General features: G+C 53.2%; 1 protein-coding gene across 9 annotated transcripts in view; it reads right to left on the reverse strand.

The window, feature by feature from the left end:
* The window catches only part of LOC123621771 (myelin basic protein), a 1,012,103-nt gene that overhangs the window by 50,493 nt on the left and 947,656 nt on the right, over nt 1–13,954 (reverse strand). For all 9 annotated transcript variants that reach the window (XM_045527684.1, XM_045527682.1, XM_045527683.1 and 6 more), the window contains exon 3: nt 7,311–7,398. In XM_045527684.1, the coding sequence (XP_045383640.1) occupies nt 7,311–7,398 (88 nt within the window). The remainder of the gene's footprint in view (nt 1–7,310; nt 7,399–13,954) is intronic.

The raw sequence follows: 13,954 nt of genomic DNA on the forward strand, positions 1-13,954 counted from the left end.
GTTTTCTGCATCTGTGGACGGGCCGCTATCTTTCAGGGTAAAACACCCGTTCTTTCTTTGAATAAGGTGGTGCTTTGCTTCCGTGTTGTTTTCAGATGGACCGTAGCCAGCAAGCCCTGGTGTAGACAGTGAGGCACGGTAAGGAAATCGGCTCATTTCGAAGCCGTTTCAACACCAGCGACTGCTGCAAGTGTCTTTCCAGACACTCCTGGCGACTTGGCAAACAGGCATTTCTGCAAACTCAGCGGTTCTAGAAGCTTGGTCGGAATAATTAAGGTTTTATAGTAGCTGCTGGGGTTTTGAAAAGAGAAGAAGGATGAAGGGAGGCTCACGCCCCTTTCCCCAGTCCCCACACGAGTCCCTGCAGCTCCGCGGTGTCACAGCTGCTCCCAGACCCCGAGCAGGGGAACAGGATGGGCCCCGACAGCCGGACGCCAGGACCCTGCGTGGAGGCAAAGACGTGGGCCCCTCACCCCTCGCGTCCCTCCACTCAGGAGCTAAACAAATGAAACCACACGTCACTTCAAGCTGAACACAACACAATTTTGAAAGGTCACTGAAGACAGCTGAGCGAGGCCTGCTCAGAGAACGTCTGTCCGAGGGCCGGCTGCTGTGCACGGGCAATGCTACAGCTCTACTCAGAGATTAGCGTTACTGAAGGACAAGCTCTCGCTGCAGAGACGCCTGCTTTCGCGAGGCAGAGCAAAGCCTGGCTGAGATGCCGGACGCTCCCGCGGGCAGGGCCAAGCCCCGGTCTGGAGCCTGGACGCCTGACACCCCTGGCCACTGCCAACTCTGTTTGCTCACCGGCTACCAACACTTATTGAACATATAGGAAGTTTGATAACATAGGTGAAAAATTATAAATTATAAAGTTTTTATACATCAATACAACTGGAAAGAAACAAAAAAGCTCAAAACCAAAAAAAAAAAAAAAAAAAACAACCCTCCAAAACTCTTTTGTCAATGTATTTCTAACAACATATTAATCATTTGCATTAGGAAAGTTAATTTGTAAGGTGGGTGTTTATACACTCAGACAATTTTCTACTGAAATATGACAGATGGATTCAAGACCCACAAAAAATTCTTTGGGCAGTGATACGGCTGAATACTGTACAACTGGAGGAAGAAATCCAAGAGAACAGCACAGTTTAAACGCCGATAATGAAACCTTAAATTAATTAAGAATCATCTTCACTCATTGTGGAAGGGGATTTACAACGAGTGGAGCCCCCTCTCCACAAGGCCCCCTAACGTGGCTCTGGGCTTGCGTCGGTCCCCCCTTAAAACTGCTCTCTGCGCCTCCGCAGGGGCCCGGAAGGGAATGCAGAGTTCTGCCACCGGGGAGGTGGGACGGGCAGGACACTTGCTGTCCTAGTGGGGCAGGACACGCCCCCCCCCAGCAGTGGCTCCTGGCAAAGCCACGCTGTTCGCTGTCCCCGGGGCCTCTCAGAGGTGGAGAAGCGCAAAGCCCAGCTGACCCGTGGCAGAGCCAGCGGGATCCGGGCTGGGCAGCCCGAGCGCTTTCCAAAGGGACGTCCTTTGGGTTTGCAGGTTCATTTTTGTGCCCGTCACTCATGGCAGATAACCTGAGGCAGATGGGCCCTGCGGGGACCTCCGTCTCTGTGACCCCACACAAGCCCTGAGGGCCCTAGTGGAGGCAGCAGAGGGAGCCCTGGGGAGGGGACGGTGCGGGAGGGGAGGGAGCTCAGTGTCTCATCGGCCTGTCCCATCTGTGCGGGGCCAACAAGCTATTTACCAGCCTGCGTCCCGCCGGCCACCTGCAGACAGCCTTGCCGGGAAGGCAGAGCCCAGCTGCCGGGGGAGGCAGAGGCTGGCATTTAACCAGCTGTCCACACCCTGCCTGGGAGGCAGGACAGCGGCAGGACAAAAAACCCAACGGGGTGAGACGGTGAAGGGCCCGGAACACCAGCCAGGGAGCTGGGGCTTGACTGGGTCCACGGTAGAGCCACTAACCCCGTCCAAAGACCCTCTTTCATCAAAGCCCATAGTCTTATTCAAAATCACACAGACTCTAAGATAAAGTCCTTCCTCGCGGAGCCTGCCTGGGACCGCGGTGTTGCAGGCCAGTCGTCACACATTCCCTTTTCTCTGGATGTGAAAATGTCAACAACATTACTGACAATGCCGACTGCGCCTGTCCCCGGCGCCCAGCCCGGCCTGACTCCTCTTGTTACAGATGTTCTCGGCACTCGACACCCTGACGTGCCTCCCATCGCGGCCAGACCATGCTTCATGTGGGACTAATCTTCGTAGGTGCCAGAAAGTTTCTTCTTTTTATTTTTACTGTCCCTTCCTGGCAGTTTCAAAGGGCCCAAATTCGCACTCGTGCTGCGAGGCCCTGTGGCTGCCAACACCTGTCATCGGCTCATGCAGGAAGGTGTCAGGTTGAGCCGTCGGCTGAGGAAGTCGGTGGGGATGGGAACTGGGTCAATGAAAGTTCAGGGGTCGGGCGTGGAGCTGCGGGGTGGGCGCGGGTCAGTCTCCCAAGTGAGCCCCCCCACCACGCGTAGCAAGGGCCGGTGGCCCTGGAGTGTGTCCCCAACAGCACCGGCCTTCCGTGAGGCCCGGCATTGCAGTTCCAGGTATCAGCGGCCCCACGCACCCAGGCCTGAGTCTGCAAAGCTCCGGGAGCCCACGGTGACAGCTGTCCTGCACCCGGCCCAGTGTCCTCGGGAGCCCACGGTGGCAGCTGTCCTGCACCCAGCCCAGTGTCCTCGGGGCTCACAGGGCCTGCGGGCGCCAGGCCCTGCGCTAAAGCCGAGGCAGGCACTGGCCGCTGGCCGGCAGCCTCACCCTGCCCCGTGCTGTGCCAGACCTTGGATGAGTTTCCCTGACTCGCTTCCTCGACGACCCGGGAACCAAGGCCTCGAGATGGACATGGGGGCAGGCAGGGCCCCAGCTCCCGGCTCTGCGGGAGGGCCGGGCCCTGACCCAGCGAGCGCCAGTTACCTGACACAGGTGGCCCATGGCGCCGGCCCACCTCCACCCTGCCGCCCCCGGGACCCCCACAGCTCGCCCGGTGCTCGCAGACCCTCCGCGGCGACCCGTCTACACAGGGGCCGGGCGCCTCGCCCAGAGTCCCGCGTCCACGCTCTAACCGCGAGGCGGTACGGCCTTGCCCAGGCGACACAGTAACTCCCGGGGGCCAGGAGGTTTGTGCAGCAGCCGCGGCAGAGGCCGCCCCGTGGAACCGAGCGCTGAGCACCGGGAGCCGCAGGGCTGGACTCCGAATCCGCTCTGCCACGGGGAGGAAGCTCGCCCCCTGGCGGGCTGCCTGGGTACTGCGACCTAGCCCTGCAACTGCCCAAAGGCGTGTTTAGGTTCTCAGTGATACAAAGTGTCACGAGGGTTCACTTAAACGGGCTGTCCCCAACCTTTGTGCACCAGGGACAGGTTTCATGGAAGACAATTTTTCCATGAACAGGGGTGGAGGGGATGATTAAGCACATTACATTCATTGTGCAGTCAGACCTCTCTGCTAACGATGATCTGTATTTGCAGCCGCTCCCCAGCACTAGCATCACCGCCTCAGCTCCACCTCAGACCACCAGGCACTAGATTCTCATAAGGAACCACAACCCGGACCCCTCCATGCGCAGCGTACAGTAGGGTTCCTGCTCCTGTGAGAGTCTAATGCTGCTGCTGATCTGACGGGAGGCAGAGCTCAGGCGGGGATGTGAGTGAAGGGGAGCGGCTGTGAATACAGGTGGAGCCTCGCTGGCTCTCCTGTCACTCACCCCCTGCCATGCAGCCCCTGCAATTTTTCCATGGACAGGGGAGCGGGGGAGGCGGGGCTCAGGCAGGGATGCACGGCCCGGTTCCTAACAGGCCACAGACCGACACTGGTCTGCAGCCAGGGGCTTAGGGACCACAGACTCAAATGCACAGAGGAGTCATAAATGTGACAGTGTCTGACTGTTTTAACAAATCTGTCAAACACAGACTGAGAACTGCCCTGTGCCCCAGGGGTCCTCGGGGACAAGCTCCAGGCACCAATCCTGCCTCTGTGGCCACAGCACTCGAGCCTTTGAGCATCTGTCCCAACCATCCCAGCTGCCACATGCTCAGTATCAAATGAGGGGTCAGACAGGATGGTTTCCAATATTTCTTCACGTTCTCAACTTGTGATTTTATTTCTATGATTTATACCCATTCCCAAAGACATTCTGACACAAAATTGATTATCTAGTGCTTTGTCTGGATATGAATAAAAGGCCGCAGGCAGCAACAGAATCACAATTAGCAGTACATTAAAGCTGGCACCACAGAAAAGGCTGCATGGCAGTGGTTTTAGGGACGCTGGCTGCATCCGAGTAGGCACAAATGAGAGCTGCCCATCGGAAAGTGCCCGGGCAGCCCCTTAGCTCCTGGGCTGGCGGGGCCGAAAAAGAATTTGACATCAGAAATGACTGCTCCTTAAGTATTAATAGTTTTATAGCTTAGGTTACTAACAAGGACCCATTAAATACATATATTACTTGAAAGCAGCGTCTATAAAAGATGATTTCCCCATGGATCCTGCAGGATCTTGCCCTTGTCTGCAACATGCACAGGGCTTAGCCCTGGATGCGTCGTGCATGGGGGCGGGTGGGCTGTGCTTTTACCTCTGACACCTGTGGAGGAAACCAGGGCAGGTGCAATGGCAGGAGTGGCCCATCCTTCCTCTGCCTCTGAGAAGCCTGTTCCTGAGGAGCAGTGGTGCCCTCTCTCGGTGGCTCCTTTCCTTTGTCATTCTCATGCAGGGACATTGAAGACTTGAATCACCTGCCCTGTCTCAGCCCTGGTTCGGGAGCCATGTGAGTGAGGGCCGAGTGTGCAGTGCATGTGGGTGGTTCAGAGAGGCTCAGCCACTCGTCTGCACAAAACGGCCTGGTTCCCCAAAGCCCACACAACACGGGGCTCTCCCGGCCTCTCTGCCTTAAAGTGTTTCCTTCCTCCTCGTGTGACTGGGAAAAACAGTCCTGAGACAGAACCACACGCTGTGAGAGAAGGTGACAGAGTGAGATGGGAAAGCGTGCTCTACTGAGTCATTGCCTAGATCTAGACAATGCTTCGGTGGCCTCGTGCCAGGCATGAAAAGTGAGCGAAACGTTAGTGTGCTGCTCAGTCAAGGACTGGCTGTGTCTTCGGGACGGGGTGTCAGGATCTGCCTGGCCTCCGTTGTCCGTGGTGGCTGTGAGCTCCGTGTGTGAGCCACACCGGGCACCTGGGCCAGGGTCACCCCGGGCCACAGACCTCACTTCGATTCTCCAATCCAGTCCTTGAGCCGGGACTCTTTTACCAGCTGAAGTACACACTGTTTTCTGACATTCACAGAGACCTTGGGTGTGTGTCCTTAAGAAATTGCCAGCTGGAGGACGATGGCTTTCTCCATATTCTTCACATGCTTTGCCCATTCTTGCGACACACGGATAAAAGGGTCACTAGGAGCCCGAAGGTTATCGGTACCTGGCCTCTCACGGCTCGCGTGCTCACAGGACACGGAAGGCAGGTTTCCTAACATGCTCATGCAATTTACTTTCCCATCAGGAAAAGGCCTTTCTATGAAGTGGAGGGGAGCCGCTGCTGTCATCTGGAGTGATGTGTGTGTGGCACATCATAATTTAAAAAGAATTCTCACACGCATTCTCCGAGATTATACAGTCAAGATTAACAGCTGGGATCAGTTTCGCTTCGTTTTCCTGTGGCTTCCAGGGAGGATTAGGGATGGGACATTATGGAGCTCAGAAGCCGACGCCCAGAGCTTAGCGGGGACCCCGCACCTGCCCTGCCGGGGACTGGAGGGAAGCAGGGGCCTCCCGGCCGCCCTCGCTCCCCCAGAGGAAGGCAGGACTTGGTCACCTGCAGACGCCTCACACCGCCCCTGCTTCTGACTCAACTGGAATCAAGCATCAGCTGCAGACGCCGAGGATGACTCCTGGGGACTATTTGCTGACCGCACCAGCAGTGCTATATTGTTTGTTCAAGAAGGATGAAATTATAGAAAAGAAGGAACGTTTGAAAAAGAGCCAGTTAATCAGGAACAAAAACAATTGAGGTGGATTACTCTGCCTAACACGTGAGGACTAAGAAAGATCTTTGCGTAGCTAGGCAGAGACCGGCCAGGGAATGTTTGCCGCTTGCCCAGAATGTCCACAGCCGCCAGGCTGGGCTGCCCTTGGGTCAAGGATGCTTATGTCATTGCCAGAACCGCCCCCCCTCCCTCTGACACGCCAGTGGGTTCTCAGGATCTGCGCACATTTAACACCACCTGTTGGTTCTCTTCACTTTGGGAATACGTGGAGGGAAGAAAGGAGCACACAGGACAGAGCTGCTTCGCGTGTCTGTGTGGCCATGTGGTCTCAGGCAGGCCACTGGGCTCCAGTGTGGTGACAGAGAGAGCGGATCCCACCTCACCAGCGTGAAAATCGAATGCGACCACAGTCACCCGCTCACAGGAAGCAGGAATAAAGGTCAATATGTCTTAGTTTGTTTTCTGTTGCTACAGCTGAATGCCTGAGATTGCATAATTTACAAAGTAAAGAAATTTGTTTCTTACAGTTCTGGAGGCTGCGAGTCCAAGGGCACAGCCACCCCGTGTGTGGTTTCTGCCTCATCGTGACAGGTGTGCTGGCTCGGGTCTCTCTTCCTCAACTGGAAAGCCACCCGTCCACCGTGGGCCCACTCTGATGCTCTTAGCTAATCCTAATTACCTCCCAGAGGCCCCCCTTCCAACCAACCTATGAACTTGGGAACAAGTTTCTAACACGTGAAGTTTGGGGGATGCATTCAAGCCATAGCAATATATAAAGGCCATTTATATTCACAACGGCAACACGGAAGAGTAGAATTTTGCAGACAGCAGTTATTTCCCAATGCCTTCTGCGTCACCAGTGCAGGTCTACTTCCTCATTAGTCATTTTGTATGAGGACTATTTTATGAGCACTTTCTAAAGCCCACGCACAAATGGACAAATCGATCATAAGAGAAGTACCACATAGTAGGGAAAAACCCGGGAAATGTCAGGTGTCTGTGTGTAAAAGAAGGCATGCAAATCAAAGAAAAAAACCAAAGCCAGGCAGGAACAGCGGGGTTCCTGGGGGGGGGGGTCACGCGGGGAGGAGGGATTGCAGGGGGGTGTGAGGAAGGGGCTGTACTGCTGCATTTCTACGCGGTCTACCTTGTTAATGGAGAGAGCAGACACACAGATCACCCCCGCAGTTATAAAATTAAACGCTTCCCCAGAGGAGCGCACACACAGCGTCACCACCTGGGGCCACGTTGGCCAGTGTATGTCACCTACCGAACACGTCGCTGTCTTCCGAGGCCGCTTGGGAAAGTTCGCTGAGGTTTCTCTTTTTTTCAGAGTCTCCTCTGTTAGTTTCAGCATCCTAGGGAAAAAAACACAATAAAACCCTTATCTTAGGATGAAGTGTTTTATCAACAAAATAATTACCATGCGTTTTTTTCCTTATACATTTTTGCAGACCAAGCTCTCATTTCCTAGGTGTCATAACCCAGGGCCATGGGATGTGCATGGTCTCCGTCGCACGTTCCTTCCTTCTGGAGAGGGGGCCGCACAGCCGCACGGGCCACTCACTCTGGAGCCAGCTCAGTGGGGTGGAGGTGTGGCTTGGCTTGCTGCTTATTAGCTGTGTGACCTCGGGACAGTCACTTAGCTTCCCTGGGCCTCAGTTTCCTTAACTATAAAAGGGAGGAATTACTAGTGGTGCTTGACATGATTGTAATGAGAATTACTAAAGTTAACACTTATAAAGTGCTTAGAACATGCCTGGCAAGCAGAAATTGCTCCTTGTTTATTTGCCAAATGAAATGGAAACTGAAATAGAAAAGGTGGGAAACTCCTCCCGTGCCCCAGCTGTGCTCCAGGTTGTCTCTTGCAGCGCGTGTGGTCCTCCTCCCTCGCTCCAGCAGACCTCTGGGGGTGCTGCTGCCCTGGTGGGACAGCGGCACGGCCACGCACCCCGGTGCACCCCGCACACCCCACGCGGTGGATGCGGCTGCCGCACAGAGAGGCACAGCCGGGTGTGCGAGCACCTGGGGTTGCAGAGATGGAGCTACAGATCCTGAAGTCCGTCTGGGTCCCTGCGCTGGGCTGTGTCTGCAGCAGACGCCAGGAAACTCTCTGTCTCTGTAACCCCCCCAACCCCACCGGCTTTCGTTATCTGAGTTGCGTTTGCCAGTTGCAAGGAAAACTGTCTTGACTAATATGTCAACCTAAAGTCTGACTCAGACCTAGAGTGACTCAGTTACATACTGTGGGCTGTTTACTTCCGGAGAGGAGCCCGGCCTCTGAGTTCACACCAGCAGGGCCCCGCACAGCCCCTTTGGGAAGCTGCCCCATGTGTGTGCATGTGTGCTGTGTGTGCATATGTATATGTGCATGTGAGCGTGTGTGCACTGCTGTGTGTGCATGTGAGCATGCGTGCTGCTGCATGTGCATATGTATGTGTGCGTATGTGTGTGCATGTGAGCATGTGTGTGTCACCGGGGTCTCCACTCCCGTTGCCAGCCAGACAGGAGGGGATGAGTGGTCGAGGTCTCCAGCAACCAACGTCTATAAGATTGTTTCCATAATTCATTGATGTTCAGTGTTACTTATACATAAAAAGAGACATTGATCATTTAACTTATAGAATTGAAGAGGGGAGAAGTTGCCTTCAGGATGTTAAATAAATCGACAGGAGGCCTGGTCTGGACGGAGCTCCCACACCGGGCCCGGCACAGCCCCCAGAGGGAGGGGCTCCCGCCGCCAGGACAACACCAGGAGTTCCCTCACGACCCTCCCAGGAATCAGGAGGGAGAGAACAGCCGCATTTCCAGACAGGCATCCTGGCTGCACAAGGAAGTCCTGTCTGCTTTAACCTTCACCCGGACAGTCCCTCCAAAGCGACCCCCTGTTCACCTGCTCACAGTGTGTTCTGTTTCTCCTTCCCCCGCCCCTTCTGTCCAGAAAACCGGCCTTCCCTGCTGGGCTCTGGGAGTGTTCACCCTCTTGTATAGAACACGGTGTTGCCCGACTCTAGGATGGCAGATAAAAGCCAACTAAGATCTTTAGATCTGTTGCAATTCTGTCCTTTGACAACGCACGTCAGCAAAGCTCACGTTGCCAGTTGGCCACTGTATAAACTAACCTGGTGTTTTCCAGACTGAGATCTGCAAAGTTTCATAAAATAGTTGTTAATAGTAGATAATAAAATATAAGCAATGTTAAAACTCACTAGTAATTGAAGAAATACAAAGCAAAGCAAGAATGAATTTTTTTTTAACATATTGACAAAATTAAAAAAAAAACCCTGATTTCCGGTGTTGTTGGGGACATGGTGAAACAGGGACTTTTCTGGGAATTGGGATAAACACTGGCAGCCTCTTCTGGAGGACAAACAGCAGCGGTCACCTAGCGCATCTGGGCACGTCCCGCGGGGTGTTCCTCACACTCACCTCCCCTGCACCCTCCGGCCAGCCGGGGTCCTGGCCTCGGGGACTCCGGCCTCAGCTGCCCCAGGGCTCCAGGGTCCCAGCAACTGTGTGTCCCCTGCAGATTCTCACAACCCTAGTACAGAGGCTGTCACACACACCCCGTCTGTGTATTCATCTCCCTCCTACGCTGTGAACTTTTCTGAGAAGAGGACCTTGCCTTACAAACCTTTCCATCCCTCCAACCTTGCACGATGCTTCAAACCCTGCAAGTGCTGAAAAGACCTTTCAATTTTATGCTATTTGAAAATAGTTTAAAATGGATCATTTCTGTTTCAGCAGAGGGAGCCAAAGATCGCTTAATACACATATTTTTCATGTCTACCTATGTAATTTTAGAGGAGAGTAAAACTTGCAACAGAGTTTCCAGACAGGGTCTTTCGTAAGCTGTGAATTCATGTCATATATGTTCACTTTACATCTGGCTTCTATGCCAATATCAAATCATATTCTTTACTAACTACAAAGTAATCAGTATTAAGTTTAGCCCAAGGCTTCCTCCCTGTAAGTTTGGCCCGAAGGTTTCTCCGCATGTATGCAGTTCACTGTACCGTCGTCTGTGCGTAAACAGACGGTAACTGACTCTTGTACCAATCAACGAGTTTCCACCAACTGCAGGGCCAACTGCTCAAACCATGTTCAAATAAGGCAAACGCTGCCCTGCAGCCAATCCGGCTGCTTCTGAGCCTCACTTCTGTTTTCTATACATCACTTTCATTTTTCTGCTCATAAATCCTCTCTGACCACAATCAATAAATCACATCTTCCAGCTAGAATTGGCAGTTGTTTTTCTTCTTAATGGCAGGTAAAACCATGCTGAGTCCTAGAAATTACGGTATTTCAGATGCCGTGAAAGCTGGGTATTTGAAGCAAATCACTTTGCTTTAAGTGAGCGGAGGGTGACAATACAGTGGCAGCCACCTCCCTGCCACGTCCCCAGGCTGGTTTTGAAGGCTGGGACAGCACAATCGGGAGGAGACACTTTGCGTCCTCTGCCCCGGCTTGTGCAGACCCGGCCCCACGCGACAGAGTCCACTCTGCTTATCCACCTGGAAGCAGCCACAGATGGGGCTGAACAGTGATGACACACAGGACCCAAATCCTGCCTTTTTCTCCGTCTTCGCAGTATCAACACTGATGATTAAACATCTGTCCTCCCTGCAGTGGTGCACGCCGGTGTGCAGAAGTGCGTGTTCGCCTGGGAAATTGAATGACTAATTTCTGCCCAAAGAAAAGCTTGCTTTTGAGACCTGATATCGTTGTTATTCCATGAATATAAAATATGTCCTTATGAATAACATTTCTGATAAGCAAAATGTCTACTAGCGAAACAAGCAAAATCAAGATGAGGTGTCAAAGGTGATGTAATTTTCAAGGTGGAGAAACAAGAGCTTCCTGTCGAGAGCACTCAGACATGCAGTGCAAGGACGGGTCTCAGGTCCTCCCACCGTGTCGTTGCCCAAATGTGTCCAAATTGATTCCAAACTGGGACTCTGCCTGCAGGTGTCTAAATGCACTTCAAGCAATTATGGCTCCTCCACACTATTTGTGCCAATTTTCCTTTCCATCAGCCTAAATACGCAGGAGTGACTTATGCCAGAACCTACTTCTTTATCCACAATAATTTTCAGGGAAAACATGAAAAGACAAACTTCCATAATTTTCATAATTGTACATGTAGATTTAAAACTATTTCTAAATATAGATGAGATTTCGCTACTCACCAACAATGGCACAATATTCATTATAAATTAAGCAATTTACTCAAACCAACCCCACCCTGCACTCTATTTTTTTACTCAAGCAAAGTTTTCATTCACGTGCAATTAAAGCATTTCTTTAGCCAACGCATCCTCTGCTGAGTGGGTGCAGCTTCCAAGTGACACGTTTACTCAAACTGCAGTGCGTCTCCCCTTGTCACTGTCACAAGCTGTCAGCGCTAAGGCCACGAGGAGGTGGCGCCTTTCCATTCTGTCCACTCTTCTCGGGCCACACTCCCCTCACCCCGGCTGGTCTTGAAGGAAGCTGAGCATTTGTCCTGTGCCCTGGCCCCGAGGGGCGGCCTGAACAGGATATCAGGGGACAGAATTCATTGGTCTTTAGTGTTGAAAGAGTTTTCAAAATTCTCTTTCAATAAAGTGGGTATTTCTCGCATTTCCTAAGGGAACTCTGCCTTTCAAATCCTGCTCCTGACTGGGGTCGGGCAATATATACTGGATCTTTACAGGACAAAGAAGTGCTCAAAGGGCCTCACAAACAGCTGCCCAGCGTGCCCAGGTATGTGTCAGGCACAAGGTCCCAAACCCAGGCGAGGTGTCCTCGGGCTCCGAAGGGTGTGGTTCTGGTTCTCTGCAAGGAATTCATTCTATTAGAGACAAAAGAAACTCCACTGGGTCAAATCAAAGATTTCCAAACTGGACATGAAATAGCCTCACGTCTGGCCGGGCCAGTGGCAGGTCAAAGGGAGGACAAGGCAGGGTGGGGACGCACAGGTCTGTGGTCCTCCCTGGTTCTCCCTTGCACTGCCCTGTGCGCTGCAAACCCCACACTCCAGAGCCACCCACCAGACTTCACTCCCTCTTATGGGCTGAACTGCATCTCCTAAAGATATATGTCCATGGGCCGGATGCAGTGGCTCACGCCTGTAATCACAGCACTCTGGCAGGCCGAGGTGGGAGGATCACTTGAGGCCAGGAGTTGGAGGTTGCAGTGAGCTATGACGACGCCATGACACTCTAGCTGGGGTGACAGAGTGAGACCCTGTCTCAAAAAAAAAAAATATATATATATGTATATGTACACACACACACACACACACACACACACACACACACACACACACACATCTCCATGTCCTACCCCCAGTGCCTGGGGCCTTACTGGGCAACCAGGTCTTTGCCGATGTAGTCAGGTTGAACTGGAGTCCTGGCTTAGGCTGAGCCCTGCTCCAATGACTGGTGTCTGTACAGGACGAGGAAATTCCACGCAGAGACACAGACACATGGGAGAGCGCCCTGTGATAAAGGCAGGGACCGCGGTGACACAGCCACAGCCCAGGAGCACCCAGGACGGCCGGAGCTGCCTGACGCTGGCAGGAGGCCTGGCGATTCCCCCCAGGGCTGGGAAGGAGCCGCCCTGCCCACACTGGCATAGACGCGCTTCTGCCGGCCTCAGCCACCGCGTGTGGCAGCTCGTGGCAGAAGCCACAGGAAATGAGCGCATTCCCCACATCTACAGCACAAGCAGCCTGGGTGTTAGCACATGCTGTGAGGGAGGACAGAGGAAAAAACATGCACTTTTTGAACAAAGGAAATCCTAGTCCCTTCGTCTGTTATACACCAAGGCATCAGTCTCACTTCCTATGTGAGTGAAACATGAAAAAACAAACAAATAAAACTTCATCCAGCCTTGACCTCTAAAATTTAAGTAGCAAACTCCCTTGGGGGTCGGCACGGGCCCTACGCTGGGCCCGGGGGCAGGTGACGTGAGGGGGACCCCTGGGAACTCACAGGCCACCCTTGTCCACCGCCCAGAAAGTGCAATTTGGTTGTCTTCACCAGAACCAAGCGGAGAGAGAGTGGATGAGATCGAGTTGCACCTCCCAAGCCAGCCGCAGGCCGGAGCCTGGGGAAGGGGCCGGGGGTGTCTGAGGGCCGCCCTCCCAGGAACCCGCTGCCACCAGAGGGTCCCACTGCGCCCTGCACGCCCCTGCGGAGGGCGTCACCTGCCACGTTTGGGGATTTTCTCCTTTGGTGCAGCGATTCACACACACGTGCTCATGTGCACACACATTATGATTAGCCTCGCATTTCTAAAAGACCCATGGCCCAGAGGATAATTTCTGATCTCGACAGAAAATTCTGACAAGTAACAGAAAGGCTACTGGAGAGAAAAACACCTTGTGGTCATATTGTTCACAAAGTTACAAGGTTTATTCCCAAAGTTCTGATGCGACTGGGAGATCCTTATCAGGAAGAGGAAAGAAGTTGAGACATGTCACACAGTGCGGCTGAACCTGCAGAACCAGTCGTGCGTTAGACGGGAGTCCTGGCCACTGCAGGTTGCTTTTTGTTAAAAAAACTGTAAGAGGTGATTCTGAGAACTCTACAATGCCATACCAAAAACGACTGTGCATTTCCTGAGATGTCAGGAAACTTGAGTCAGGAATCTCTCTGGTTCAGACAGAGGTCAAAGCCTCGTCCAGTTCTAGTTCCTCGGTTCCTCCCCATTCTCCTCATTCCCACCCAAGCTTGCGCCAAACACTGCAGGGGAGCCGGGGACACATGCCCCGAGGGGCTCCCAGTGCAGCCGGCCGGAATGTGAGCTTCAAAAATAAAATCAGGCCGGGCGCAGTGGCTCATGCCTGTAATCCCAGCACTTTGGGAGGCTGAGGCGGGAGGATCGCTTGAGCCCAGGAGCTGGAGGCTGCAGTGAGCTGTGATGAAGCCA

Source organism: Lemur catta, chromosome 16, assembly GCF_020740605.2.
Source record: "Lemur catta isolate mLemCat1 chromosome 16, mLemCat1.pri, whole genome shotgun sequence".
Classification (NCBI taxonomy): domain Eukaryota; kingdom Metazoa; phylum Chordata; class Mammalia; order Primates; family Lemuridae; genus Lemur; species Lemur catta.